The sequence below is a fragment of the Oncorhynchus nerka genome, linkage group LG10, assembly GCF_034236695.1.
Source record: "Oncorhynchus nerka isolate Pitt River linkage group LG10, Oner_Uvic_2.0, whole genome shotgun sequence".
Lineage (NCBI taxonomy): Eukaryota > Metazoa > Chordata > Actinopteri > Salmoniformes > Salmonidae > Oncorhynchus > Oncorhynchus nerka.
Genome location: NC_088405.1, coordinates 63,865,940 through 63,893,346, shown reverse-complemented (window position 1 = coordinate 63,893,346; position 27,407 = coordinate 63,865,940). Strand labels below are relative to the sequence as shown.

Here is a 27,407-nt window from a genome sequence, read left to right as displayed (position 1 = left end):
CTAGGAGACAGAACACGTCTCCTTCCTGAGCGGTATGACAGCTGCATGGTCCCATGGTGTTTATACTTGCGTACTATTGTTTGTACAGATGAACGTGGTACCTTCAGGCATTTGGAAAATGCTCCCACGGATGAACCAGACTTGTGGGGGCCTACAATTTATTTTGATTTTCCCATAATGCCAAGCAAAGAGGCACTGAGTTTGAAGGTAGGCCTTGAAATATATCCACAGGTACACCCCCTTCTAAAGCCATGACATAATTTTCTGGAATTTTACAAGCTGTTTAAAGGCACAGTCAACTTAGTGTATGTAAACTTCTGACCCACTGGAATTGTGATACAGTGAATTATAAGTGAAATAATCTGTCTGTAAACAATTGCTGGATAAATTACGTGTGTCATGCACAAAGTAGATGTCCTAATCGACTTGCCAAAACTATAGTTTGTTAACAAGAAATGTATGGAGTGGTTGAAAAACAAGTTTTAATGACTACAACCTAAGTGTATGTAAACTTCCGGTTTCAACTGTATATCGCCTTCCCCTCTAGTGGTCGATCAGTTCGTCCACTAGAGGGGCATGGGGTAGGCGTCAAATTTACTGACCTCGTTCAGGCCCCGGAAGTCATTTCAGAATTAGACAGTTCCGTCCGGTTTTGATACCAGCACTATAGGGCTAGACCACTCACTCTGGGACTCCTCCAGTACCCCCATCGCTAGTATTGGCATCATTTCCCTCTAGACTGCCGCCCTCCGGGCTTCTGGTATCCAGTATGGCCATTTACATACTTTTTGTCCCGGACGTGTGTGTATATGATGTTTCACAAGATCCGTGTGCCCCGGCGCCTTGGAGAACACGGACGTATTCCACTGGACCAACTCCCAGAGAGCTTGTCGTTGGGTCGGGCTGTGGTCTTCCCCCATTGAAACTTCGACGGTTGGCGGACCTTATAATGGACGTCGCCTATCCGCTCAACGATGTCGTAGGGCCACGCAGCCAGGAATTTGCTCTCTGTTGTATACACGCTCCTGGGCGTGTTGCGCCAGGGCCATGTGCTCCCTCACCACTGACCAAATCACCTTAATCCTCTCCGTCATCTGCTCCACGTGTTCCACCACGCTGTAAAGGGGCTTCTGTTGGTCCTCCCAGACCTCCTTGGCTAGGTCCAGCAGTCCGCAGGGCCGACGGCCATACAAGAGCTCAAAGGGGGAGAACTCAGTGGACGCTTGTGGTACCTCGCTCACCGAGAACATCAGGTGGGGCAACAGCTGGTCCCAGTTCCTCCCGTCTCTCTCGATGACCTTCTTCAGCATCTGATTTAGAGTCTTATTGAATCGTTTGACTAGCCCATCCTTTTGTGGATGGTACACACTAGTCCTCACCTGTTTGATTCAGACATCTATCATTACACGAGACATGAATGTGGTGCACTGGTCCGTCAGGATTTCCCGTGGAATATCCACCCGACTGAATAGATGGAAGAGCTCCCGTGCAATACCTTTCGCTGTCATTGTGCGTAACGGGAGCATAAAATAGCCTCCAACACTCTACTCAACAAACTGGATGCAGTCTATCACAGTGCCATCCATTTTGCCACCAAAGCCCCATACACTAGCCACCATTGTGACCTGTACACTCTCGTTGGTTGGCCCTCGCTTCATACTCCTCGCCAATCCCACTGGCTACAGGTTATCTACAAGTCTCTGCTAGGTAAAGCCCGGCCTTATCTCAGCTCACTGGTCACCATAGCAGCACCCACTCGTAGCACGCGCTCCAGTAGGTATATCTCACTGGTCACCCCCAAAGCCAATTCCTCCTTTGGTCGTCTTTCCTTCCAGTTCTCTGCTGCCAATGACTGGAAGGAACTGCAAAAATCTCTGATGTTGGAGACTCATATCTCCCTCACTAGCTTTAAGCACCAGCTGTCAGAGCAGCTCACAGATCACTGCACCTGTACATAGCCCATCTGTAAACAGCCCATCTATCTACCTACCTCGTCCCCATACAGTATTTATTTATTTATCTTGCTCCTTTGCACCCCAGTATCTCTACTTGCACATTCATTTTCTGCACATCTACCATTCCAGTGTTTCAATTGCTATATTGTAATTACTTTGCCACCTATTTATTGTCTTAACTCCCTTATTTTACCTCATTTGCACTCAATGTATATAGACATTTTCTTTTCTTTTGTTCCACTGTATTATTGACTATGTTTTGTTTATTCCATGTGTAATTCTGTGTTGTTGTATGTGTCGAATTGCTATGCTTTATCTTGGCCAGGTCGCAGTTGCAAATGAGAACTTGTTCTCAACTAGCCTACCTGGTTGAATAAAGGCTAAATAAATAAATAAATAAAAACGGGATCGCCTCTGGATACCGGGTGGTATAATCCACAATTACCAGGATGTATTTGTGTCCCCTCGTGCTCTTCACCAACGGACCCACCAGATCCATCGCCACCCGCTCAAACGGCACCTCTATAATGGGCAGGGGAACCAAAGGGTTTCTATAATATGCCCTCAGGGCTGTGATCTGGCACTTCTGGGCAGGTACGGCAGTAGTCCTCAATGGCGCGCTTGACCCCGGGCCAGTGGGATTGATTCCCAATCTGCTCACTGGTTTTCTCCTTCCCCAGGTGTGCCCCGAGCAGGTGGGTGTGGGCGAGCTGCAAGACTGTACTAACATACTGGTTGGGTATGAGGAACAATTATTTTGTCTCCCCATTGCGCTTTACTATCTGATATAATAAATTAGGCTTGATGGTGAAGTGTGGGTAGCGCCACTCACTTACCCCAGGTAACAGCGCGCCTTTCACCGCGATCACCTGCCCCTCGCGTTCTGGAGGTTGGCGTCCTCTAACTGGGCCATCCCGAACTGGCCCGTGAGGATTCCCTTGTCGGGCGGCCCATTTGGTGCCTCCACCTCCATAAAAGGGAGCCTGAGGTCCTCCTCTGACGATGGCTCGTTTCCATGCACAGGGTCATCTCCCTCCTACTGGTCCGACAGTGGACACCTCATACGGCGGGACGTGGGTTGCGCAGGTCCTTTTTCCTCGCGCGCCTCCCCAGGTCCCTCCTCCCCACTGCCTGAAAGATCGGGCAATCTCTACTGAGGAGATGGGCAGGTTAGGAACCCAAACGCATCTGTCCTCCCCCCTCGGGGTGGTTATCCATACCAGCACGGTTGGGTACCTCTTCCTGTCCCCATGTACACAAGAGACCGTCATCTCTTCATCCCACAGTTCGTCTTTCCCCTCTTGTGTGAGTCCCTACGGTTGGGCCAGGGTCACCATGCTGCCGGAGCCAGCAGAGAACTGGTGTTGACACCATCAATTCGTACTGGAACCATCGGAGGGGCCGTCTCGGTGTGTGCCCAACAGGAGGTGACGTAACTCGCCATCCAGGTTACCCTGGAACTGGGGGATGCGGCAGGCATGGCTCCTCCCGGCCGGGGCAGCTCCATGCGAGGTGTCCCGGCTTGCCGCACTCAGTCGTGGACCAGTTGTACACGGCGTGCGATGCTGAATCCATAACGGCTCAGGATCTTGCGTTTGAGTCCCTCATAATTCGCTGCCTGGTTGGCATTCAAATCGAGGTAGGACTTCTGGGGCTTCCCGGAGAGGTAGGGTGCCAAAAGGCTGGGCCACCCTTCCCGCTGCGCCGTCCTCTCGAAGGTGCACAAATACATCCTTCTCCGTTAGCTTGACCAGGAACTGATTCGGGCTAGACTCCTGGGCCGTACCACCTTTCAGCTGGATTACCTAACCTGGAGAGCCTGTTGCTTCTGCTGGCTGAGGAGAAACTGAGCCACCAGTTCCTCCATGGTAATCTGCGTAGGCTCGACCCCACGGCACCCAACGCTACTGAGATGCTTGTGTACTCTACCGTATGTGGTAAAACTGTGGAGTGTTGGGTTGAGCGCACAGAGATGGACACAGAGACAGGGACAGGGAGGTTCTAGTCAGAAAACACAACTTTACTAGGCAACAAAAAAATGATGTAACAACATAAAAACTTAGGGTTGGCTCGGCCCTTCTCATATTCAGCTCCGTGTCTCTGGGAGTTTTATTTCCCCCTATAGGCTCACCCCTTGCCTCTCTCTTTTCCTCTCTTGTGTTGCGCTACGATGCTCCATTTATGTGGCCTGCACGGCTGGTTGGCACTCTCCCCTAATTACCCCAAATTGGTGCCATTAGCGTCGGGGTGCCCAGCCTGGGTACTCCCAGCAGAGGGAGCCAACGTCGCGGCATGTACCTCCCCTCTATCACCAACCCCCGGGGTAGACCCCCTGGGATACCACAGTGCGTTGAACACGATAGGGCCAAGTAGTGGAATAGTGGTGAGGTTTTAATGGGTGTAGGGTTAGCTGGTAAGGCACATTTCTCTGTCCTTTTTCCCCTTCCCTTTTTGTGTCACAGACTGTAATGAATTCACACTCCAGAACAGTAGGAGGAAACACAGGGCTAGATAAGATAAATAGATTAATAGGGCGGCCTCACGATAGGAAGCGGGAAGATGGCAGAAATTGAGGTTTGGTTTGAAACTGCTAGTGAGTCGGGTGAAGATAATAGCACAGAGAGTGAGAATGAGAGGGTTACAGTGGCAAAGAAAAAAGGAAACAAGAGAAGTAAAGCTGTGGAGGAAAACAGGAAGCCACTTGATTTGTTTTACTCAGAGTGAGTGTTTTGAATCAATGCTACCTGGAAAATCCGTTTAACTTCTCGAGGAAGTGTGGGTGAGATTCACAAGAAGGGGACTTTTTATGTGTGTGTGTCTGCGGATCAGAAGAAACTTGTTTTAAGACTCAAAAAGATATCGGAGTGGAATGTTTCCTGTATAGATTTTTTTGTAGCAGTGCGCCTATCAAGGGTGTTATTTCTAGGGTGGTGCAAGAAGTAAAGGCTGAGGATGTAATTGAAGACATACAGTAACAGCCAAAAGTTTGGACACACCTACTCATTCAAGGGTTTTTCTTTATTTTTTACTATTTTCTACATTGTAGAATAACAGTGAAGACATAAAAACTATGAAATAACAGAAATCATATAGTAACCCAAAAAGTGTTAAAAAAATCCAAATCTATTTTATATTTTAGATTCTTCAAAGTAGCCACCCTTTGCCTTGATGACAGCTTTGCACACTCTTGGCATTCTCTCAACCAGCTTCACCTGGAATGCTTTTCCAACAGTCTTGAAGTAGTTCCCACATATGCTGAGAACTTGTTGGCTGCTTTTCCAACTCATCCCAAACCATCTCAATTGGGTTGAGGTTGGGTGATCTGATGCAGAACTCCATCACTCTCCTTCTTGGTCAAATAGCCCTTACGCAGCCTGGAGGTGTGTTGGGTCATTGTCCTGTTGAAAAACAAATGATAATCCCAATACACGCAAACCAGATGGTATGGCATATCGCTGCAGAATGCTGTGGTAGCCATGCTGGTTAAGTGTGTCTTGAATTCTAAATAAATCTCCTCCTCCATGCTTCACGGTGGGAACCACACATGCAGAGATCATCCGTTCACCTACTCTACGCAGAGTAAGTGAAAGGATGATCTCCGCATCCGTTCACCTACTCTGCATCTCACAAAGACATGGCAGTTGGAACCAAAAATCTCAAATTTGGATTGATCAGACCAAAGGACAGATTTCCACCATTCTAATGTCTAGTGCTTGTGTTTCTTGGCCCAAGCAAGTCTCTTCTTATTATCGGTGTCCTTTAGTAGTGGTTTCTTTGCAGCAATTCGATCATTGAAGGCCTGATTCACACAGTCTCCTCTGAACAGTTGATGTTGAGATGTTTTTAGTACTTGAACTCTGTGACTCGGTAACTCTAATGAACTTATCCTTTGCACCAGAGGTAACTCTGAGTCTGCCTTTCCTGTGGTGGTCATCATGAGAGCCAGTTTCATCATAGCTCTTGATGTTTTTTTTTGCGACTGCACTTGAAGAAACTTTCAAAGTCCTTGAAATTTTCCGGATTGACTGACCTTCATGTCTTAAATTAATGATGGGCTGTCAGTTCTCTTTGCTTATTTGAGCTGTTCTTTCCATAATATGGACTTGGTCTTTTACCAAATAGGGATATCTTCTGTACACCACCCCTACCTTGTCACAACACAACTGATTGGCTCAAACGCATTAAGAAGGAAAGAAATTCCACAAAAAAACAAGGTGCACCTAAACTTAAATGAAATGCGTTCAAGGTGACTACCTCATGAAGCTGGTTGAGAGAATGCCAAGAGTGTGCAAAGCTGTCATCAAGGTAAAGGGTGGCTACTTTGAAGAATCTCAAATATAAAATATACGGAGAAAAGAAATTCACTTCATCCATGCTACTGTTCTTTGATAAAGAGTCTCTCCCTTCTCATATAAGTTAGGATTCCTAAGGTACCCTGTAAGAGCTTTTGTGCACAAGCCCCTTCAGTGTCATAAATGTAAAAGATTTGGTCACGTGTCAAGTGTGTGCAGAAGGGAAGAGTATCATGAGGTGAAATTCTGCAACTGTGGAGGTGAACATGTGCCTGAATTCCTGGGGTGTCTTGTTAGGGTGAGTGAGAATGAGGTGGCGAGGGTAAGGAGTGTCCAGTGTGTCTCCTATCTGGAGGCGGTGAGAAGATTGGAAGGAACGAGTGGCGGGGAAGAAGCAATGTTAGTAGAGCCTACAAGACCAATGAACCGAGGGATAGTGAAATGCTACATGTTAAAAAAGTGGACTTTGTATTATTTACTGCAGTGTTCATAATCTGTACAGCACAAGTGGAGAAGAAGTCAAAGAAAATTGGAATCATTGTGAATGCAGTTGAACCTTTTTTGGGTCTTCAGGATTTCATAGCCGAGAATATTCAAGAAATCCTCTGTAAATGTTCCACTATCACAGACCTCTGAGCCTGTGTAAGGATGCATTTTGGAGTGGACTGTGACTGAAGAAGTAGGATGGGTTTTGTTAGTTGACGTGTCTAATTTGGTATTTTATATTATCTCGTTTTCCCCCGTTCACGCAGTTTTTTAATTTTCTCATTCAATACTCCGTCCAGCTGGTGGCAGTAATGCACCAATGACATTGGATGGCAACCACCGGTAAACCTCATCGAGGTAGAAGAGGTCGGCCTCACACTCCAGTACAGTAGGTGGCGGTGTATGCAGCTTTCAGCTGGTTGCGATCCGACAATATACATTTTAATAAGAAGAAAGAATCCGAAAAAGACATGAGACAACGACCCAACTCATTATCGTTTGGCAGCTGAAACTACACCACAGCGGAAAAGAGTCACCGTCGCAAGTTCTAGGCTCCTGTTGGTGGGTTAGATACAGAGAAGCTAGCAAACTTGTTTTGCTTGTTATCCGTGTATTTATGTGAGGGTGTTGTTTGGTTACTTAATCCGGATTCCTCCAAAATGCCTAACATAAAGATATTCAGCGGTACCTCTCATCCGGACCTTGGCCAAAGAATTTCCGACCGCCTGGGACTTGAGCTGGGGAAGGTTGTGACCAAAAAATTCAGCAACCAGGAGACATGGTAGGTTAAAAGTGTTTTAAACAATTCATATATTTGACCGAGTACCAGCTAGCTACGGTTAGTTGTTTTACCAGTGGGTGAATGGTCTGCCTGGGAATGCTGCTTTGGTTGTTAGCTAGTCTACATTAACGTTAGCCAGTTAGCTAAAGTTAGCCCACATGGCCGATTGAAAGCGCGAGTGAGTGTGGTAGTTATTGTTGCTAGTTAGCTAACTCAATTAGCTTACGGCCAACGTGTTTCACAACTAATCTAGCTAGCTAACTAGCATTACTTAGTTTTGTTGTTAAAAAAGTAGACGGTAAGGGCAGGAGGCCTAACGTTGGAACTGCAACAGCCCAAAATCCATGTGGACTATTGTAATGCCGGGCATACACAACACGTTTTTTGCCGGCCCAGACGAATTTTCATGATCGGGGTGAAATCCTATATATGAACTTGGACTAGGATCAGTACCTCTGGACTCGCGTAGTTTGAGCGGGTGAAGGGCAAGCCGATTGTGGCTGTTCTGTTTTCCAGACCCTTGTCGGATGATGGTCTGATAATGTTTCTTGTAGTATGAGCAGTGCTACGACGCGATTGGTCAAGGACTACTGCCATTAGCCAATGTGCACTCAGCATGTTAGACCAAAACAAGGATAGAAGAGGAAAGTAACAATTCGCAGGTTGTCACTGGTTACCACAGCCTAAAACAAAAATTGGGGTCAGAATTTAAGGTTAGGGTTAGGCGCAATGTTAGCCGTGTGGTTAAGGTTAGGTTTCAAATCAGTTTTTAATAATTGTTTGCAGAAATCGTAGTGGTTTAGGCATAATTATGACTTGAGACTTATCACAAAGGCCCAATAGTGTGTGATTGTGGCCTTGGGAGTTCCTGCATATTCCTGCATCTTTTTTTCAGGGGTAAAGGACACTATCTACCGGTACTAATAGACAGTGGAGATTCTCATGATTAAAATGACGTCCGACTTGAAGAAATCGACATATACACACTAGAGGTCGACCGATTAATCGGAATGGTTGGTTAATTATGGTCGATTTGGCCGATTTTTTTTTTTTTTTTTAATATAATTTTTATACAACTTTATTTAACTAGGCAAGTCAGTTAAGAACACATTCTTATTTTCAATGACTGCCTAGGAACGGTGGGTTAACTGCATTGTTCAGGGGCAGAATGACAGATTTTTACCTTCAATTTTGCAACCTTACAATTAACTAGTCCAACGCTCTAACCACCTGCCTCTCATTGCACTCCACGAGGAGCCTGCCTGTTACGCGAATGCAGTAAGAATCAAAGGTAAGTTGCTAGCTAGCATTAAACTTACCTTTATAAAAAACAATCAATCAATCATAATCACTAGTTAACTACACATGGTTGATGATATTACTAGTTTATCAGTGTGTACTGCGAATGTGATACGCAACATCTGGGATTTGCATTTAGCCACTAGCATGTTGGCAGAAAATGGTGTTTCATAAGGAAAGTATGCATATTTTCCCTGTAAAAAAAAAAATCCCGCCTTCTTACCATTAAATAAAGTTAAGAAAATTGAAGCCTACGCAGCCTGTAATGGGGTATGTTTTAGGTACGAACCGGTTCATGAGAGCGAGAGATACAAATGTATTGCAGGCTGCTTACAATGCATTTGGACGGTAAGATGACACTACTCAATACTGTCATCTGGTGTCCTTTGGGCTACAAAAGACCATAGCTCTACTGGTGAAATGCACGAGGGTGTACTCTGGACAGAGCAAAATTGTGTAACCGGAAAGGGTAGGGAACCACTGCTCTACTAAGGGTAGTTGATTTGCAACAACTGATTTTCCCATCAACATAATTGAAACTGGTTTGATAAGACAACTTATCTTTTCATATTGCCATATTACTTGCTACTCGTGAGTTGTTGTACTGTTCCTATTAGTGATATAAAATCCCATGATCCAGTAGTCTTTGACTTGCTTACCTGTGGCCGGGTATAAGTAACAAGTGCCCTTTGAGATGTAAAAAGCCTGAGGAGTTGGTTTCCCTGGAGGTTTGTAATGATGGTGCTGATCCTGAGCTTTGACATCCATAGGGTTGTTTAAACTCCACAGTTTCTTCAAGTTAAATGGTGGTGGTATAATATGCAGGAATCACTCTGCCATTTCCTGGTTGCTAAAATTCTAATAGTTTGCCTAATTTCAGTTTGTGAAGAAACAAGCAATGTATAAAATAGTCACTGTACCATCTAAACCGCAGCAAAATATATTTTCAATAAATAAAAAATATTGTATTTTTCAGCTGTTTGAAGCTGGTGAACAAAACTGAAAAGTAAAAGATGCAGAAAATGTAAGAATGGGAAGCATAGAAAATGTCCACAAAAGGTATTTCCTGCTCCTTAGTCTTGCATTAAATGAGTGACCGATCTATGTGAATTTGGTTGGGTCGCCCAAACAATTACATATTGCAGCTTTAAACGCCAGAATAATTGTTAGGACAGGAATGTATGACTGAATTAGGCCTGACCCCATTTAGTTGACTGGTTGATGGGCTGTTGGTCAACCTGAGATTGTTTTGTTGAGCAGTTGCAAAAAATGGCACATCTTGATTGACGCCTGTTTCAGTGGACTAATCCATTGCGGAGGCCGCGGGGATGGCACACCAATACCACCAGTAGTACATTTACTGTTAATTCCCAGAATTTGTAACCGACAATGTTTGTTTGGTTAACTTGATTTCTGTTAATGCATTCTTTATTATTATTTGTCTTTTACAGTTCCCATTTTCAGAGTTGACATGTTGTTTGCAGAGCACACAACCTAGGCTACACTTGTGAAAAACACGTTTTGGTTTATTTTGTTCCTTTTACGATTTGTCAATTTATTAATTGTTTTCTTTGGAGTGCTCCTGTCAATGTTGATTAAGGATGCACACCTGAATACGTATAGAAGTAGGCCTAGGCTACCTGGCCTGATTACACATAAAGTAGGCCTAGGCTACCTGGCCTGATTACACATAGAAGTAGGCCTATAGGCTACCTGGCCTGATTACACATAGAAGTAGGCCTATAGGCTACCTGGTCTGATTACACATAGAAGTAGGCCTAGGCTACCTGGCCTGATTACACATAGAAGTAGGCCTAGGCTACCTGGCCTGCGCACAAATGTAGGCTTATAAATGTGCCCACTTGGAGATCTGATAGTATGTCTTTCACTCACCACCACTAATGAGCTGAGGAACTTCTTAAAGTAAGTTTTTCTTCACCTCAAACAGCAAGTAATTTTATACTGAACAAAAATATAAATGCAACATTTCAACAATTTTACTGAGTTACAGTTCATATATGGAAATCAGTAAATGTTAAATATATTCATTAATCCCAAATCTATGAATTTCACATGACTGGGAATACAGATATGCATCTATTAGTCACGCTCTGATCAGGTGGAAACACCATAAAATTGTCTTACCTGATTGCTTCTTATCTCTAGCGCAAATAGCCTACATCTGTTTCTGTCTGAAGCTCACTGGCAAAACTGAGGGTCCAGAATATTTTATACAATGTCTTAAGTTTATTTGTGCAAGCTTGTGCTGGACCTAGTTGATACAATGTTTCAAGTTTCTTGCAGACAGGCCATGCATAACCATGTGATTGATTTTTTTATCAGGATATTTCTTACTGCTGGCTGCAATGTTTTTATTGTTGAATTTACATAGGCTATTTTTACATAGATGGCAATATTTACTTTTTGATTTGTATATTAATTTTTATTAATCACATGATACTGATTTTGTGATATGAAGGCTTTATTATAAAATAAATTAAACACTTTCACAAATGTGCAGATGAAAATCATAACTGGCGAGCAGATCGTTAGAAAGGGTAAGATAAATTGGCATTCCAAATGGAAAGGTTGCTGACCCCTGGTGTAACCTATTATCGGGAGCATAATGGCAGAATCTGCGAAGGCCAGTGGGAGATGGTGGTTCAGGTACCCTTTCCTCCTGCTGGTTAGGCTATCTTGATCTCTGGCTCCCTCTTGAGTAATTTGTCTTAATTATTGAATCACTGTTTGCTTAAAGCATCAGACAATCTTAGTAGCCTACATATAGTTGATTTTATTGAGAGTGCGCGTGAGGGGTTTTAAAATTTTGAACAGCATTTAAAAAAAATTGGGGGGTGAATATATGGATCATTCGTTGAGTGTTTTTGTCTATTGACCTGGAAGCCCATGATGCCATGATTTATGTACATTAACAGATTGGTCTTCATGTTCTCTACCTGTCACCATGTATAGCCTACTGTCTGACACAGTCTATGATTTGATCCTGCAGCGTGGAGATCGGGGAGAGTGTCAGAGGAGAGGATGTCTACATTGTCCAGAGTGGTTGTGGTGAGATTAATGATAACTTAATGGAGCTCCTCATCATGATCAATGCCTGTAAGATTGCCTCTGCCTCACGAGTCACGGCTGTCATCCCCTGTTTCCCATATGCAAGACAAGACAAGAAGGACAAGGTGGGGGTGAGGGAAACTTAAATAGTTTGTTCTGTTCACAGCATCAACACACTTCACATCCATATAAATCAGTCTATTTGCTTTGATTTCATATATTTGACTGCTTCACAGAAATGCCATATTGGGCAAACCAATTTGGTTGATTAGAATATAACTGCCAAAGCTAATTCAGAAAGGAGATTGATCTCCCTCTTAGTAAATTGTTTTAATTGCATTTAATTGACCTTCTGCATGCATTGTATGAGAATAGAGATTAGCAATGTTTTTCTCAACAGAGTCGGGCTCCCATCTCTGCAAAGCTGGTGGCCAACATGTTGTCAGTGTCAGGAGCCGATCACATAATCACCATGGACCTGCACGCCTCGCAGATACAGGTGAGCCTTCTGGCACATTATTTGCTTTGTTCCATCTATATTGCAGTCACTAGTGTGACAACTAAGTACAAATTATTGATTAGGCTATGAGATAGTTAAGTACTATAAATGGGTTGCCTGACAACGTCACAAATGATGCACGCACATCGCAAGTGTAGAAGGCTGGGTTAGGATTCTGAGCGATCAGGTGTAATTGTTGCTTGACAAGAAGCTGCCTTGTGGGGAATCCTAGGTGGCTGGTTTCAGAAATTTATTTTTGTAGTGCTGAGAAATAAGAGCTTTTTGAAGTCTGTTTGGTTTTAGTTAGATTATTACAAAATAATCATGGTTTTCAGTTTCTATATTTGTTTTTGTATTTTACATTAAATGCATTATAAAATTATTTAGAGCTTTTTAATGTAAAAGCCAGTCAAAAATGGTGAACATTCAATTGCCAAAACATTGAAAATGTTCCCTTGTCTGTCAGGTCCACATTGGAATGTATCTTTTTTCATTCCTAAAAGTAATCTCATCACTTCTCAGGCAGTAGCAGCCAGACAGAAAAACATCTAACGTTATCTCTGTTCTCCCCATACTTTACTCTCTTTAGTCATCCTATTTAGCTAGGCCAGCCGGCCTAAATATGCTGCAGAGCTGTCTGATAATCATTTTGCTAGTTCTTCAAAGTAGATGAGGCATACTTTCACGAACTCTCTATCCCTCTTGTCGTTTTGTCTACATTCCTCCCGTGTGGTCTTGGGTATATCTAACCTAACGTAGCAGGCATCAGTAAATCTATGTCTGAGCCGGAAAAGAACCGGCGCAATGGATTATGGTCATTGTAGTTAACTACTACGGTTCTGTGCTGTGAAAAGTACAACTCCCTTCAGCCCAGCATCCCATATAGTTCTTGACTTCATTTCTCTCATGACTGATTTGATGTCTCTAGATAAATGTTGCATTGGGCTCACAAAACCCGCCTAAATGGGATTCAAGTACGCTGAACAAAAATATAAACCAAACATGCAACAATTTCAAAGATTTTACTTAGTTACAGTGATATGAGGAAATCGGTCAATTTAAATGAATGCATTAGGCCCTAATCTAAGTATTTCACATGACTGAGAATACAGATATGGATCTGTTGGTCACCATATACTGTACCTTAAAAGGTAGGGGTTTGGATCAGAAAAGCAGTCAGTATCTGGTGTGACCACCATATTTTAAGCGCAACACATCTCCTTCGCTTAGAGTTGATCAGGCTGTTGATTGGCCAGTGGAATTTTGTCCGACTCCTCGTCAATGGCTGTGCGGAGTTGCTGGATATTGGCAAGAACTGAAACGCTGTCGTACACCTTGATCCAGAGCATCCCATACATGCTCAATGGTGACATGTCTGGTGAGTATGCAGGTCATGGAAGAACTGGGAAATTTTCAGCTTCCAGGAATTGTGTACAGATCCTTGCGACATGGGGCCGTGCATTATCATGCTGAAACATGATGTGATGGTGGCGGATGAATGGCACGACAATGGGCCTCAGGATCTCGTGACGGTATCTCTGTGCATTAAAATTACCATCGATAAAATGCTATTGTTCGTTGTCCGCAGCTTATGCATGCCCATACCATCACTCCACCGCTACCATGGGGAAATCACAATGTTGACATCAGCCTTTTGATGCCACACATGCTGTCTGCATCTGCCCGGTACAGTTGAAACAGGCATTCATTCGCGAAGAGCACACTTCTCTAGCATGCCAGTGGCCATCGACGGTTAGCATTTGCCCACTGAAGTAGGTTACGATGCTGAACTGCACTAAGGTCAAGACCCTGGACTACAAGCACACAGATGAGCTTCCCTGAGATTGCTTCTGACAGTTTGCGCAGAAATTATTTGGTTGTGCAAACCCTCAGTTTAATCAGCTGTCTGGGTGGATGGTCTCCGATGGTCCGCAGGTGAAGAATTTGGATGTGAAGGTCCTGGGCTGCCGTGGTTACACATGGTCTGCGGTTGTGAAACCAGTTGGACGCACTGCCAAATTCTCAAATGATATTTGAGGTTGCTTTGCACGCCCCCTCAACTTGAGACATCTGTGGCATTGTGTTGAGTGACACAAATGCACATTTTAATGGCCTTTTATTGTCCCCCAGCACAAGGTGCACCTGTGTATTGATCATGCTGTTAAATCAGCTTGATATGCCACACCTGTTAGGTGGATGGATTATCTTGGCAAAGGAGAAATGCTCACTACAGGGATGTAAACAAATTTGGTCACAATAACAGAAATGTTCCTTTAAATTTTTATTTTATTTATTTCAGCTCATGAAACATGGGATCAATACTTAACATGTTTTTATAATTTTTGTTCAGTGCAATTGAACCGATGTTAGTCAGTTGTTTAATAACCGAAAACCCCCTCAAATTAAGTTATTTCCGCCGCACTAGTATCTTGTTCATGACACCATGTCTTATTTTGACTTATGCCACGTCTATATGACCATTTTGCTAACTAACAACTGTTACAATGTATTTGAGACTTATACCGTTTACAAAATAAGTGCTTATTTTGCAAATGTATTTGTTTTTAATAAACATTTGGATCAAAATATAGTTTACATGTTGTCAACCCTGTCTGTATTGCCCCGAAGAGGTGCGTGCATCGGTTTGTTTCTAAACAACATGCTGTCAATAGTGAGCCACGTGAAAGTTTCTCCAAAAATCTGTTGCAAGTAAGGCCGTTTGAAGACGCTGACTAGTGATCCTTTATCTTATCACGGGTTTGCTCACTGTATGCCTCTGTAGGGGTTCTTTGATATCCCTGTGGACAATCTATACGCGGAGCCAGCTGTGCTGAAATGGATCAAAGAGAACATCAATGAGTGGAAGAATTGCACCATTGTGTCTCCTGATGCTGGAGGAGCCAAAAGGTAGATTGGAGGAGGCCAATGTGCCTGTAGATGCTTCATCATTACAATGGGTCAAAATGACAGATTTGAGTTGTTAGAAATATTAGCATTGTTGAAAGGATTGTTCTTGCTCAATTCATTATTTAAGGGATTTGTCAAGTTCACCTCATTCAGGCTATTACAACAATTTTGTTGTAATAGGAAAGTATTTTTGATACCGTCCTTACAGTGCTTGGATTAATCATAGAATCATAAAACTGTGTCTATATATTCCCTTCCTCCTATAGATATGACTTTGTGCTATGGTTATGGTACTGCAAGTGATGTCAACCATTCCAATCTGTGGATTCCCTTTGCAGGGTCACCTCTATAGCAGACAGGCTGAATGTGGACTTCGCCCTAATCCACAAAGAGAGGAAGAAGGCTAACGAGGTGGACCGCATGGTCCTGGTGGGGGATGTGAAGGACCGAGTGGCCATCTTGGTTGATGACATGGCAGACACATGCGGCACCATCTGCCACGCTGCAGATAAGTGAGTCGCTACTGTGTTTAAGCTGCGTACATTTACAGAGACTGAATATAAAATATTTTAAATGTACAACAAATACAGACCAGAGCTATTACATCCGTTTTTAAGGAAGTCTCTGAAAAGAAAATGTATGGATCGCAAAGTTTTTATTTTTTACAAACAGAATGTGGAGATTCAACCAAATGTTTTGTTTCTGAATATCCAGGCTAGTGTCTGCTGGAGCCACAAAGGTCTATGCCATCTTGACCCATGGGATCTTTTCAGGCCCTGCTATCACCCGCATCAACAACGCCTGTTTTGAGGCTGTGGTTGTCACAAATACCATCCCTCAGGAGGATAAGATGAAACACTGTTCAAAAATACAGGTTAGAATCGCAAGCTCATCACAGTAGCTCAGCACCTGATGTTTCCTTGTAGTTGCAGAGTTTAGATCACTTGGGGAATTGAAACATAAACATTCCATTATTCTCAAAAATTACAAGTTGTTTTGACAATGTTTTCTTTCACAAATAACAGATCACCTGACACCAGTACAAGGACACATACCAACCTCCCTCCACCTCATGAAAACCATTCAAACTTTGTCCAAACAATGTTCAATGATTACCTAAGCAGCAGGCTGTCAACAATCTTAATTTCAATGGCTCAGCATGTTGCCTGGACTACTTACATTTCTGCTTGATTGATTCTTACTGTGTCTTAACTCCTTACTGTTCTGAACGTTTAGTTACTGCAGTGTTTCCTCTGGAAGAATTTGTAATAGGGATTCTATAATATTTATGAAGGACTTAAACTCAGTTCTGGTGACTTTTTTTTTAAAGGACCCCACCACCCCCAGTTCCCACTACTCAACAAAAAATCTGTCTCGTCAAAATTGAAGTCACTCCCCCAAAATGATTTTGAGTTATGATGGCATTTTAACCCAAGTTACCCTACAATTGACCCGTGTTACATTTAGCCCCACTCTCCCCTATGCACTAACAGCAAATTGTGGAGTGGTAACATGCTTAACCATGCCACTGCTAAAAACTCGGTTTAAAATGGTGCGGTTCGTGCATATTTAGGAGAAATAAATAAAGTAGGAATCGAAAGCTAAGATCCCCCTGTTTTCCCCGTGATAGGAAGAATTGTTGTGCATTGACTGCTTGTCAGAATGCATGTTTCACGCCCTATGGCACCTGTAACTTGAATGGGCCTCGGAATATTTATCTCGCGTAGAACACACAAAAACACGATGACAAAAAAAATGTATAAACTATTCTAGTATGGGGTTGTCTGAATTTTCTATCCATTACTCATTTTGTTTGCAGAGGAAGTAAATGTGGACTGATCCTGGATCTTCAAAGTGTGCCTTGGCAAAACATTTTGTTCAATACTTTTTGGAGTGCAATGATTTTGCCTTGGCGCAACGCACTGACCTACTGGTGGTGTTTCGTTAACCAATTGCTTTCTTTCTGGTTTGAAATGTTTATCTGTGGGGGAAATAAGTTTGGGTGATAATTTGGTTTCTACATTTTTTTTCTCCCCCCACCCTTCAGGTTATTGACATCTCCATGATTCTAGCTGAGGCCATTCGCCGGACACACAACGGCGAGTCAGTGTCGTATCTCTTCAGCCATGTTCCCTTGTAACATCCCATGAACAACCCCACCCTGCTTTCACCGGAAACCTGTACCAAAGGACGGATGTCTGGAGCACCACCATCATCTCAACCCATCCATTTATTCCCCATCGAAGGAAGGAAGGGAGGAAAGAATGAAGGACATACTGTGGGGTCAATTAAAAAAAAAAAAAACTCCTTACCAATATTCTGTTACAGTGCACTGGCTATCAACTGGTTTGACCTTTTGACTTACCAAATGAAGATTTTAGTTAATTGGTGTATTAATATGCCAGGCTGTTTCATATTGGCATTGTCTGCCATGTTTCACATAGGTATTGTTTATTACAAGATTGAAAAGCTCTAGTTTACGTTGCTGCTGAAAGCCATTTTGAGAGAAATGTTCACGCCAATATGGCATTATGTTTAAGGAGCTTGTTATTTTGTTACTGATCTGTTTTCCGCTACAAGGCGGTCTATCTACTGCATTTCCTAGATAATGTTATAATTTTGAGATGCTTGTACTGATAGAAATCTGCGTTTACACAGTTCAACAACAAAGCATTGTGTACTGTTTACATCCACGCTTTAGTTAGACTTTAGTTGTTTTCATGCCTTTATATTTCAAGCTATATTCTAGGACGTGTTTGCAGTTCCAATTCCAAGTGTCCTTAGTTCTATGCCTTGGTGTGTTGATACCATGATTTTAATATTTAGTTGCATGATTTTTATGTAGTTGTAATCAAAGCATGACTTTCAGTGCACACATACAGGTAACTGCCAAAATAAAGGAAACACCAGCATACACTGTAAAGTGTCTTAATAGGGTGTTGGGCCACGAGTCACGAGAACAGCTTCAATGTGCCTTGGCATAGATTCTACAAGTCTCTGGAACTATATTGGAGGAATGCGACACCATTCTTCGAGAAAGTCCATAATTTGGTGTTTTCTTGATGGTGGTGGAAAACACTCAGGCACTGCTCCAGAATCTCCCATAAGTGTTGAATCGGGTTGAGACCCTTTCAACCCCCTATGCTCCTTTGAGACCTCTCTTTCAAAGTCACTGAGATCTTTTTTAGACATGGTAGCCAAAATAATGGGAAACGGGGCATTTTATACGTGACCCTAAGCATGATGGGATGTTTTAATTGCGTGATTAACTCAGAAACCCCATCTGTGTGGTTGCAACTGCTTTCAACATACTTTGAATCCCTCATTCACTCAAGTATTTCCTTTTATTTTGGTATTTACCTCTACCTAATGAATGGGATTCAATATCATGCACATCTGCCATATTTTATTCATCAAGCAATAAGGCATGTAGTGCATGGAGCCTAATGTAACTAACATTATTTGAGCTTTACGAATCCCAGTGGTTTTGCGTAGCGGTATTGGAAATGTCGCTCTGGATAAGAGCGTCTGCTAAATGACTTAAATGTAAATGTAAATGTAATGTAAAGTTGATTAATTTCCACGCTAAAACTTGGGTATCCTAAGGGTACTCGCCACTTGGGGTAGCATGCACCCTTTCAAAACTTCAGTTCAGTCTTCTATTTCGAAAACAATGGCTTGTGTAGCTCAAAGCCTGCCCATGTGTAAGGCTATTTTATATATTTTTCTTTCGAGTATTAAGTATTGTCAGTCCGTCCTATAACTCTCAAACACGGCTGTAGCTGCTTCAATTCTTGGTAAAGGCAATCCACACCAAGGCCATTATACCCCAGAATCGAATCTGATTTTACTGTTTAAGCCAATGTATGTAAATGTGTCTGATTTTAGCTGAGATTATAGTTCTTTAAACCTACTCTGACACCTCTTGATTGGTTTGAGGATCCCTGTTGCCTTAAAGTGAAAATGTGCCAGATTTAATATTGTTTCTATACGATTTCCTGCCTTCTCCACAACATCGACACTAGAATTTAATGTATTGGGTTATGAACTGGGAACAATAAAATTATATCTGGAATTTTGAATAGATAAAAAGTTTATCTATACAATTCAAATTACCGACCTGGGAGTCGGGAATTTGGCAGTCAGAGGGCTTAGTCTAAAGTCCCTGTTATGTTCATATGTATGCATTGTATTCCCTTGATGTATAATAAAACCCTTTCCTTTGGGATAGATGCATCACACAAAAACACTGCATGCCTTCTACCAAATAATGAGTCAAGCAAGGTGTCCACAGCAGTAGTTATGAAGCCTACCGGGCGCTGCTAACAGAATAAATACATCTCAATGGAACGCCGGGGGAGTTTCCGCCGTTGGTTACCGTTATCAACAACAGCCAGCAAGCCAGGCAACAACATGATTGTGGTCCTTGTCTTGTGGGTGGTATGAAATAATCCCTATCAAACAAAAGCAATTTTTTTGTACTAATGGAGCCATGTATCCAAGTGTCGGTATATAACGTGTAGCATGTTGGAATACGAGCATTAGGTAGCTAGAGATGAATTAAACCAGAAGTTTATATTGCTAGCTTTTAATTTATTTTTTACTTTGACGTTACTGTAGCTAGGTACTGTACTAGCCAAATGTGTGCTCTAGCTAGTATTTTCAGTCTTGTAGGATATGTTGAGATGTTGTAGATATGCAAGCTATATGACTAAATCAAGACGGTTAACCCCTTCTTATATCCCTGACTTGGTCATTTCAAAATGTCTTGACAAGTAGTCCCAGTGGGCGGTTTTATTAAAGGTCAACACTATCGGATCTGCTACAGTACAGGCTGGCCAAGTAACGTTAGGAGTATATTATGGCCGAGGACAAGATTGATGAGTGACTGGTGTGTGATCTGACTTCTCCTGTGTGATTGCTAGCAAGTCATTAACGTTACTCATCACTTATGACTGCTGTTGTCACCAAGTCTGATCCTTTATCAGAGGCAGCTTGTCGACTCTTTAATCCACATAAGACCCTGACACTGCTTTAAAGCCATCCAAGCTGTTGAGTCTCCTGCTGCAAATCTGGGTCAGTACTGAGTGTAGTGGAGGTAACATGATTCAGTGGCTCTACATTTTGAGAGCTACTTTGGACATTGATATATCGCTTTTACTTGATGTCACTGAAAGAAATGTTTGATTTGTGTTCTGAATTTAGTGTACAATTTAGATGCTTTTTGTTTTTCAGTCAGTGAAAAGTGAAGAACACTGGAGAATTGGAGAGCAGTTTAGGCCAGATATCGGGATGAAGCAGGACATTGCTGCACTGGAGCTGGTAGAAGTTCGAAAGTTACATGAATTAGTGCGGAGACTAGAAATTCAAAATGAATCTCTAACGGAGAGGCGAAGAAATATCAACACCAAAAACCAGGCTCTCTCTGGTGTGCTTATCAGCTGTCCCTCTTCACCGGAGGAAAATCTAAATTGCTGTGATTTGCCAGACCCTGAACCAGCAGAGGTCAACGGTGGGGATGGTATATCTCCACCTCCTCTTGAAAGCCCCAGAGATACACTAGTGAGGCAGGATGGACACGTATATGATGGCTGTTATACACACTTGCCCCACAGTGACATGTTGGAGGAGACACACAGGCAGGGATGCATAGGGTCAGAGGAGCTGGTGGTCAGGGACACAGAGAAAAGAGCAGAGCACTCTTCTCTGGAGCTAGTGGACATCCTGGACCTAGAGGAGTGTTGTGAGGTGGAGAATGAAGTGAGCTGGTAGGTACCTGCACAATGTGTTGATAAAACTAAACTGTATAGTGTCAAGAATTTGCAACTTCACTATTTTAGGCAACATTTTTGTCCATGCCTTTGCAAACCACCTTTTTTAATACCTCAGTTGCTTAATTGTAATTCAGTGCTTAAGTAGAATCTCTCATTAATCATTAGGTTATATGAGTCACCCAAGAAAGGGGCATCTGCCGAGAGAAGTGATGAGTCCCCTATAAAGTGGTGCAGACAGGTCCTGGACAACCCCAGCCCTGAAACAGAGGTGGCATGTCGCACACTAATTAATATCCTGGACCAAAGTAAGTACTGCACAGTATATTACAATCTCTTTCACACAAATGGACACAGACTAAAAGTGGCCATAATTCTTTATAATATTGAACAGGTAACTCCTATTAATTTAATTTCCTTATTCTTTCCATTAGAGACGAGATGGAGTAGTATCTTTAGCAGTCGCTACCACAGACGTCCTGTAGCCTTCCCTGACACTGGCCATCGCTGCATGGGCTCACCTTCCCCTCGGTACCAGAGATCAACTGACAGAAGTCAACAAACCAACAAACCTAACAGCTCAGGTAGGGTGCAATCTGGAGAAAACAATTCCCATTTCGTAAAACTGTTCTCTCCCATGGGTTCCTGTACATGCATTCGGAAAGTATTCAGACCCCTTGATTTTCCCCCCCAAAAATGTACGTTACAGCCTTATTCTAAAATAGATTAAATAGTTTTTTCCCCCCTCATCAATCTACGCACAATACTCCATACTGACAAAGCATAAACAGCTTTTTAGGAATTTTTGCAACATATACATAAGTATTCAAACCCTTTACTTGGGAATGATGCTATAAGCTTTGCACGCCTGTATTTGGGGAGTTTCTCCCATTCTTCTCTGCAGATTCTCTCAAGCTCAGTCAGGTTGGATGGGGAGCATCGCTGCACAGCTATGTTCAGGTCTCTCCAGAGATGTTCGATCGGGTTCAAGTCCGGGCTCTGGCTGGGCCACTCAAGGACATTCAGAGACTTGTCCCGAAGCCAGTCCTGCGTTGTCTTAGCTGTGTGCTTAGGGTCATTGTCCTGTTGGAAGGTGAACCTTCACCCCAGTCTGAGGTCCTGAGCGCTCTGGAGCAGGTTTTCATCAAGGATATCTCTGTACTTTGCTCCGTTCATCTTCCCCTCGATCCTGACTAGTCTTCTAGTCGCTGCTGCTGGAAAACGTCCCCACAGCATGATGCTGCCACCACCATGCTTCACCGTAGGGATGGTGCCAGGTTTCCTACAGACGGGATGCTTGGCATTCAGGCCAAATAGTTCAATCTTGGTTTCATCAGACCAGAGAATCTTGTTTCTCATGGTCTGAGAGTCCTTTAGGTGACTTTTGGCAAACTCCAAGCGGGCTGTCATGTGCCTTTTACTGAGGAGTGGATTCTGTCTGGCCACTACCATGAAGGCCTGATGGGTAGAGTGCTGCAGAGATGATTGTCAATCTGGAAGGTTCTCCCATCTCCACAGAGGAACTCTGGAGCTCTGTCAGAGTGACCAAGGCCCTTCTCCCCTGATCGCGGCCAGCTCTAGGAAGAGTCTTGGGGGTTCCAAACTTGTTTCAGAAATGTTTTGGTACCCTTCCCCAGATCTGTGCCTTGACACAATCCTGTCTCGGAGCTCTACGGACAATTCCTTTGACCTCATGGCTTGGTTTTTGCTCTGACGCGCACTGTCAACTGTGGGACCTTATATAGACAGGTGTGTGGCTTTCCAAATCATGTCCAATCACCAACCAATTTACCATAGGTGGACTCTAATCAAGTTGTATAAACATCTCAAGGATGATCAATGGAAACAGGATGCACCTGAGCTCAATTTCGAATCTCATAGCAAAGGATCTGAATACTTATGTAAATAAGGTATTTCAATTTTTCATAACTTTGCCTTGGTATTTCAGATGGCAATGATGCCATTTTACCACCATCAATGGACGAGAATGAGCCGAGTTTCTCAGATGACTCCATCACCATGGGCTACAGGCTGCAGGACCTCACTGATGTCCAGATCATGGCTCGCATGCAGGAAGAGAGTGAGTATGGAAAGTTTTGATTCATATACCGAACAAAAATATAAACGCAACATGCAAAACTTTTAACGATTTTACTGAGTTACAGTTCATATGAGGAAATCAGTCAATTGAAATAAATTCATTAGCCCCTATATATGGATTTAACATGACTGGAAATAGAGATATGCATCTGTTGGTCACAGATACCTTAAAAAAAAAAGTAGTGGCGTGGATCAGAAAACCAGTCAGTATCTGGTGTGAACACCATTTGCTTCATGCAGCGGAACACATCTCCTTCACATAGAGTTGATCAGGCTGTTGATTGTGGCCTGCGGAATGTTGTCCCACTCCTCTTCAATTGCTGTGTGAAGTTGCTGGAGATTGGCAGGAACTGGAACATGCTGTCGTACACATTGATCCAGAGCATCCCAAACATGCTCAATGGGTGACATGTCTGGTGAGTATGCAGGCCATGGAAGAACTGGGACATTGTCAGTTTCCGGGAATTGTGTACAGATCCTTGCGATATGGGGCCGTGCATTATCATGCTGAAACAAGAGGTGATGGTGGTGGAGGAATGGCACAACAATGGACCTCAGGATCTCGCCACAGTATCTCTGTGCATTCAAATTTGCAACAATAAAATGCAATTTTGTTCGTTGTCCGTAGCTTATGCCTGCCCGTACCATAACCCCACCGCCACCAAGGGTCACTCTGTCCACAACAATGACATCAGTAAACTGCTCGCCCACACGACGCCATATACATGGTCTGCTGTTGTGAGGCTGGTTGGAAGTACTGCCAAAATCTCTAAAACAATGTTGGAGGCAGTTTATGTTAAAGAAATTAACACTAAGTTATCTGGCAACAGCTCTGGTGGACATTTTTGCAGTCAGCATGCCAATTGCATGCTCCCTCAACTTGAGGCATCTGTGGCATTGTGTTGAGTGACACAACTGCACATTTTAGAGTGGCCTTCTGTCCCCAGCACAAGGTGCACCTGTGTAGTGATCATGCTGTTTAATCAGCTTCTTGATATGCCACACCTTTCAGGTGGGTGGATTATCTTGGCAAAGGAGAAAACACATTTGTGCATAACATTTGAGAGAAATAATAGTTTTGTGCTTATGGAACATTTCTGTGAAATTTTATTTCAGCTCACTTTACATGTTGCGTTTATATTTTTGTTCAGTGTAAATACTATGCATATCTACTTTACTTGTGGACAGGGTGTATGACAGTGTTTTCCTTGTCCCAAGGTTTACGACAGGACTATGCCTCCATCCCTGCTGCCCCCACACCGTTCAGGGGTCCTGGTGCATCCATGCTGTCACCTTCTAATTATAGCTACAGTGATCTGGAGTTCGACAAGTATAGCCTGGAGGACAGAGTCGCATACACACCGCCTCCCAGCCAGCTGCCCCACTACCGCCGTTCCCCATTGGGCCAGTCACCCAGAGCCATAGCCCAGCCTGGTTACAGCAGCCAGCTGCCAAGGCCTCCCAGTCAAGCGACCACTCAATCTAAGCTGTTTAAGATTGCAAAGAGCAGAGGTAAAAAGAGCACCTATAACAGGCAACATGGAAAATCCCTTGTGACACAAATATACACATTGACTTTTAGATATATATTTTTTTACATATCGACAGCACTCTTTAAAGTGGTGTGATGTCACATAGAACATTCTTTACTCCTATCAGTTTATCATAATCTGCTATGTGTGTTTCACCCGATTGTATGTGAAATGGGAGTTAACCCAGAATGTTGTTGTAGAGGGTCTGAGAAGCAGCATGTCCAACCAGGATTCACCCCCTCGCACCAGCCTCCGCTCTCTCCAGGCAGTCAGGAACAGCCGCAACCTGGAGGCCAACGGCCAGCTCCTCACAGACCACCCCACCTCCCGCCTCACCTACCCTGTAGCAGGTTCAACCAGATCTCCACCAGGTGGGTTGGCATTTTAGTAGGGATAAGATATGACTAAACCTTGCCCGCCACCATGTACAGTTGAAGTCGGAAGTTTACAAACACTTAGGTTGGAGTCATTAAAACGTGTTTTTCAACCACTCCACAAATTTCTTGTTAACAAACTATAGTTTTGGCAAGTCGGTTAGCACATCTACTTTGTGCATGACACAAGTCATTTTTCCAACAATTGGAAACACTGTATCACAATTCCAGTGGGTCAGAAGTTTACATACACTAAGTTGACTGTGCCTTTAAACAGCTTGGAAAATTCCAGACATTCCAGACATTTCTCCAAAAAGTACGATCTTTGTCCCCATGTGCAGTTGCATACCGTAGTCTGGCTTTTTTATGGCGGTTTTGGAGCACTGGCTTATTCCTTGCTGAGCGGCCTTTCAGGTTGTGTTGATATAGGACTCGTTTTACTGTGGATATAGATACTTTTGTACCTGTTTCCTCCAGCATCTTCACAAGGTCCTTTGCTGTTGTTCTGGGATTGATTTGCATTTTTCGCACCAAAGTACGTTAATCTCTAGGAGACATAACGCTTCTCCTTCCTGAGCGGTATGACGGCTGCATGGTCCCATGGTGTTTATGCTTGCGTACTATTGTTTGTACAGATGAACGTGGTATCTTCAGGCGTTTGGAAATTGCTCCCGAGGATGAACCAGACTTGTGGAGGTCTACTATTTTTTTCTGAGGTCTTGGCTGATTTTTTTTTCTTTTTTTCCCATGATGTCAAGCAAAGAGGCACTGAGTTTAAAGGTAGGCCTTGAAATACAGTGGGGCAAAAAAGTATTTAGTCAGCCACCAATTGTGCAAGTTCTCCCACTTAAAAAGATGAGAGAGGCCTGTAATTTTCATCATAGGTACACTTCAACTATGACAGACAAAATGAGAAAAAATATCCAGAAAATCACATTGTAGGATTTTTAATGAATTTATTTGCAAATTATGGTGGAAAATAAGTACTCCCACTTTTTAAGTGGGAGAACTTGCACAATTGGTGGCTGACTAAATACTTTTTTGCCCCACTGTACATCCACAGGTACACCTCCAATTGACTCAAATGATGTCAATTTGCCTATCAGAAGCTTCTAAAGCCATGACATAATTTTCTGGAATTTTCCAAGCTGTTTAAAGGCACAGTCAACTTAGTGTATGTAAACTTCTGACCCACTGGACTTGTGATACAGTGAATTATACGTGAAATAATCTGTCTGTAGACAATTGTTGGAAAAATTACTTGTGTCATGCACAAAGTAGATGTCCTAACCGACTTCCCAAAACTATAGTTTGTTAACAAGACATTTGTGAAGTGGTTGAAAAAACAGTTTTAATGACTCCAACCTAAGTGTATGTAAACTCCCGACTTCAACTCTATTTACTATCTGGAAACAGAAACATAAACATTTTACCTTATCATAAGTAGACATAATTGCAAATGATTAAATCCTTGCAATATAATTTTTTAAAACAATTTAGTTACAAATGTAACTTTAATTAAATGAGTTGACTCTTCACATGGGATGATTTCACTGAACAACAAAAGAAAGGGAATATTGAATGATCCTCATTGATCCATCGCATCTCCCAAAAACGTTTTCAACATACATCTGTAAAATGAGGCCTCATCTTCACTGTCACTTTCCAACCTTGTTGAGGATGGCTCGTTCTCAGACTCAAAAAGCCTCAAATTTGCCAGGATGGCCACCAATTTTTCAACCCTTGTATTGGTCAGCCTGTTGCGTGCTTTGGTGTGTGTGTTCCCAAACAAGGACCAGTTGCGCTCTGAGGCGGCTGATGTTGGTGGGATTTGGAGGATGATGGAGGCAACAGGGGAAAGAGCCTCAGATCCACAAAGTCCCTTCCACCAGGTGGCTGATGAGATGTAACAGACTTCGGGCAGAAGTCTTTAAGCTTTTTGATGTATTTCAGAATTGCAGTTTCCTCTGCTTGGAGCACCAGTGAAGTGGGCAGGGCTGTACAGGTGTCTTCTCTTACATCTGCAAGCAGAGTCTGAACATCAAACAGGATGGCATTGTCTCCCACAATCCGTGCAATGGCTACTGCTATAGGTTCCAGGAGTTTCAGGCTGCTTACCACTCTCTCCCAAAATACATCATCCAGGAGGATCCTCTTGATGGGGCTGTCCATATCGGCAGACTGTGATATGGCCATTTCTTGGAGAGACTCCTTCCCCTCCAGGAGACAAACATGATGAACCACCCCAACAGGTGTTGCAGGGCAGCTTCAATGTGGTGCTCTTATTCTTCTCACTTTGCTTGGTGAGGTAGATTGCTGATAATACCTAACCATTTCCTTGG

General features: G+C 43.0%; 2 protein-coding genes across 3 annotated transcripts in view; both read left to right on the top strand.

The window, feature by feature from the left end:
* The first annotated feature begins 7,199 nt into the window (after window positions 1–7,199).
* LOC115135815 (ribose-phosphate pyrophosphokinase 1-like) lies at window positions 7,200–18,200 on the top strand. Of its 2 annotated transcripts, none has more exons than XM_029670924.2 (7): window positions 7,200–7,514; window positions 11,824–12,007; window positions 12,283–12,381; window positions 15,164–15,288; window positions 15,627–15,800; window positions 16,003–16,162; window positions 17,336–18,200. In XM_029670924.2, the coding sequence occupies exons 1-7, from the start codon at window positions 7,393–7,395 to the stop codon at window positions 17,426–17,428; spliced, it is 957 nt and encodes a 318-aa protein (XP_029526784.1). In that variant the 5' UTR covers window positions 7,200–7,392; the 3' UTR covers window positions 17,429–18,200. The 2 variants fall into 2 exon arrangements, with proteins under 2 accessions (XP_029526784.1, XP_029526783.1); XM_029670923.2 differs by having other exon boundaries at window positions 7,201–7,514; window positions 11,824–12,013.
* A 94-nt stretch (window positions 18,201–18,294) lies between these two features.
* The window catches only part of LOC115135814 (SLAIN motif-containing protein-like), a 13,081-nt gene continuing 3,968 nt past the window's right edge, over window positions 18,295–27,407 (top strand). The window contains exons 1-6 of the mRNA XM_029670922.2: window positions 18,295–21,056; window positions 21,228–21,367; window positions 21,494–21,643; window positions 23,008–23,139; window positions 24,378–24,671; window positions 24,892–25,062. Of these exons, the coding sequence (XP_029526782.2) occupies window positions 20,506–21,056; window positions 21,228–21,367; window positions 21,494–21,643; window positions 23,008–23,139; window positions 24,378–24,671; window positions 24,892–25,062 (1,438 nt within the window). The 5' untranslated portion in view covers window positions 18,295–20,505. The remainder of the gene's footprint in view (window positions 21,057–21,227; window positions 21,368–21,493; window positions 21,644–23,007; window positions 23,140–24,377; window positions 24,672–24,891; window positions 25,063–27,407) is intronic.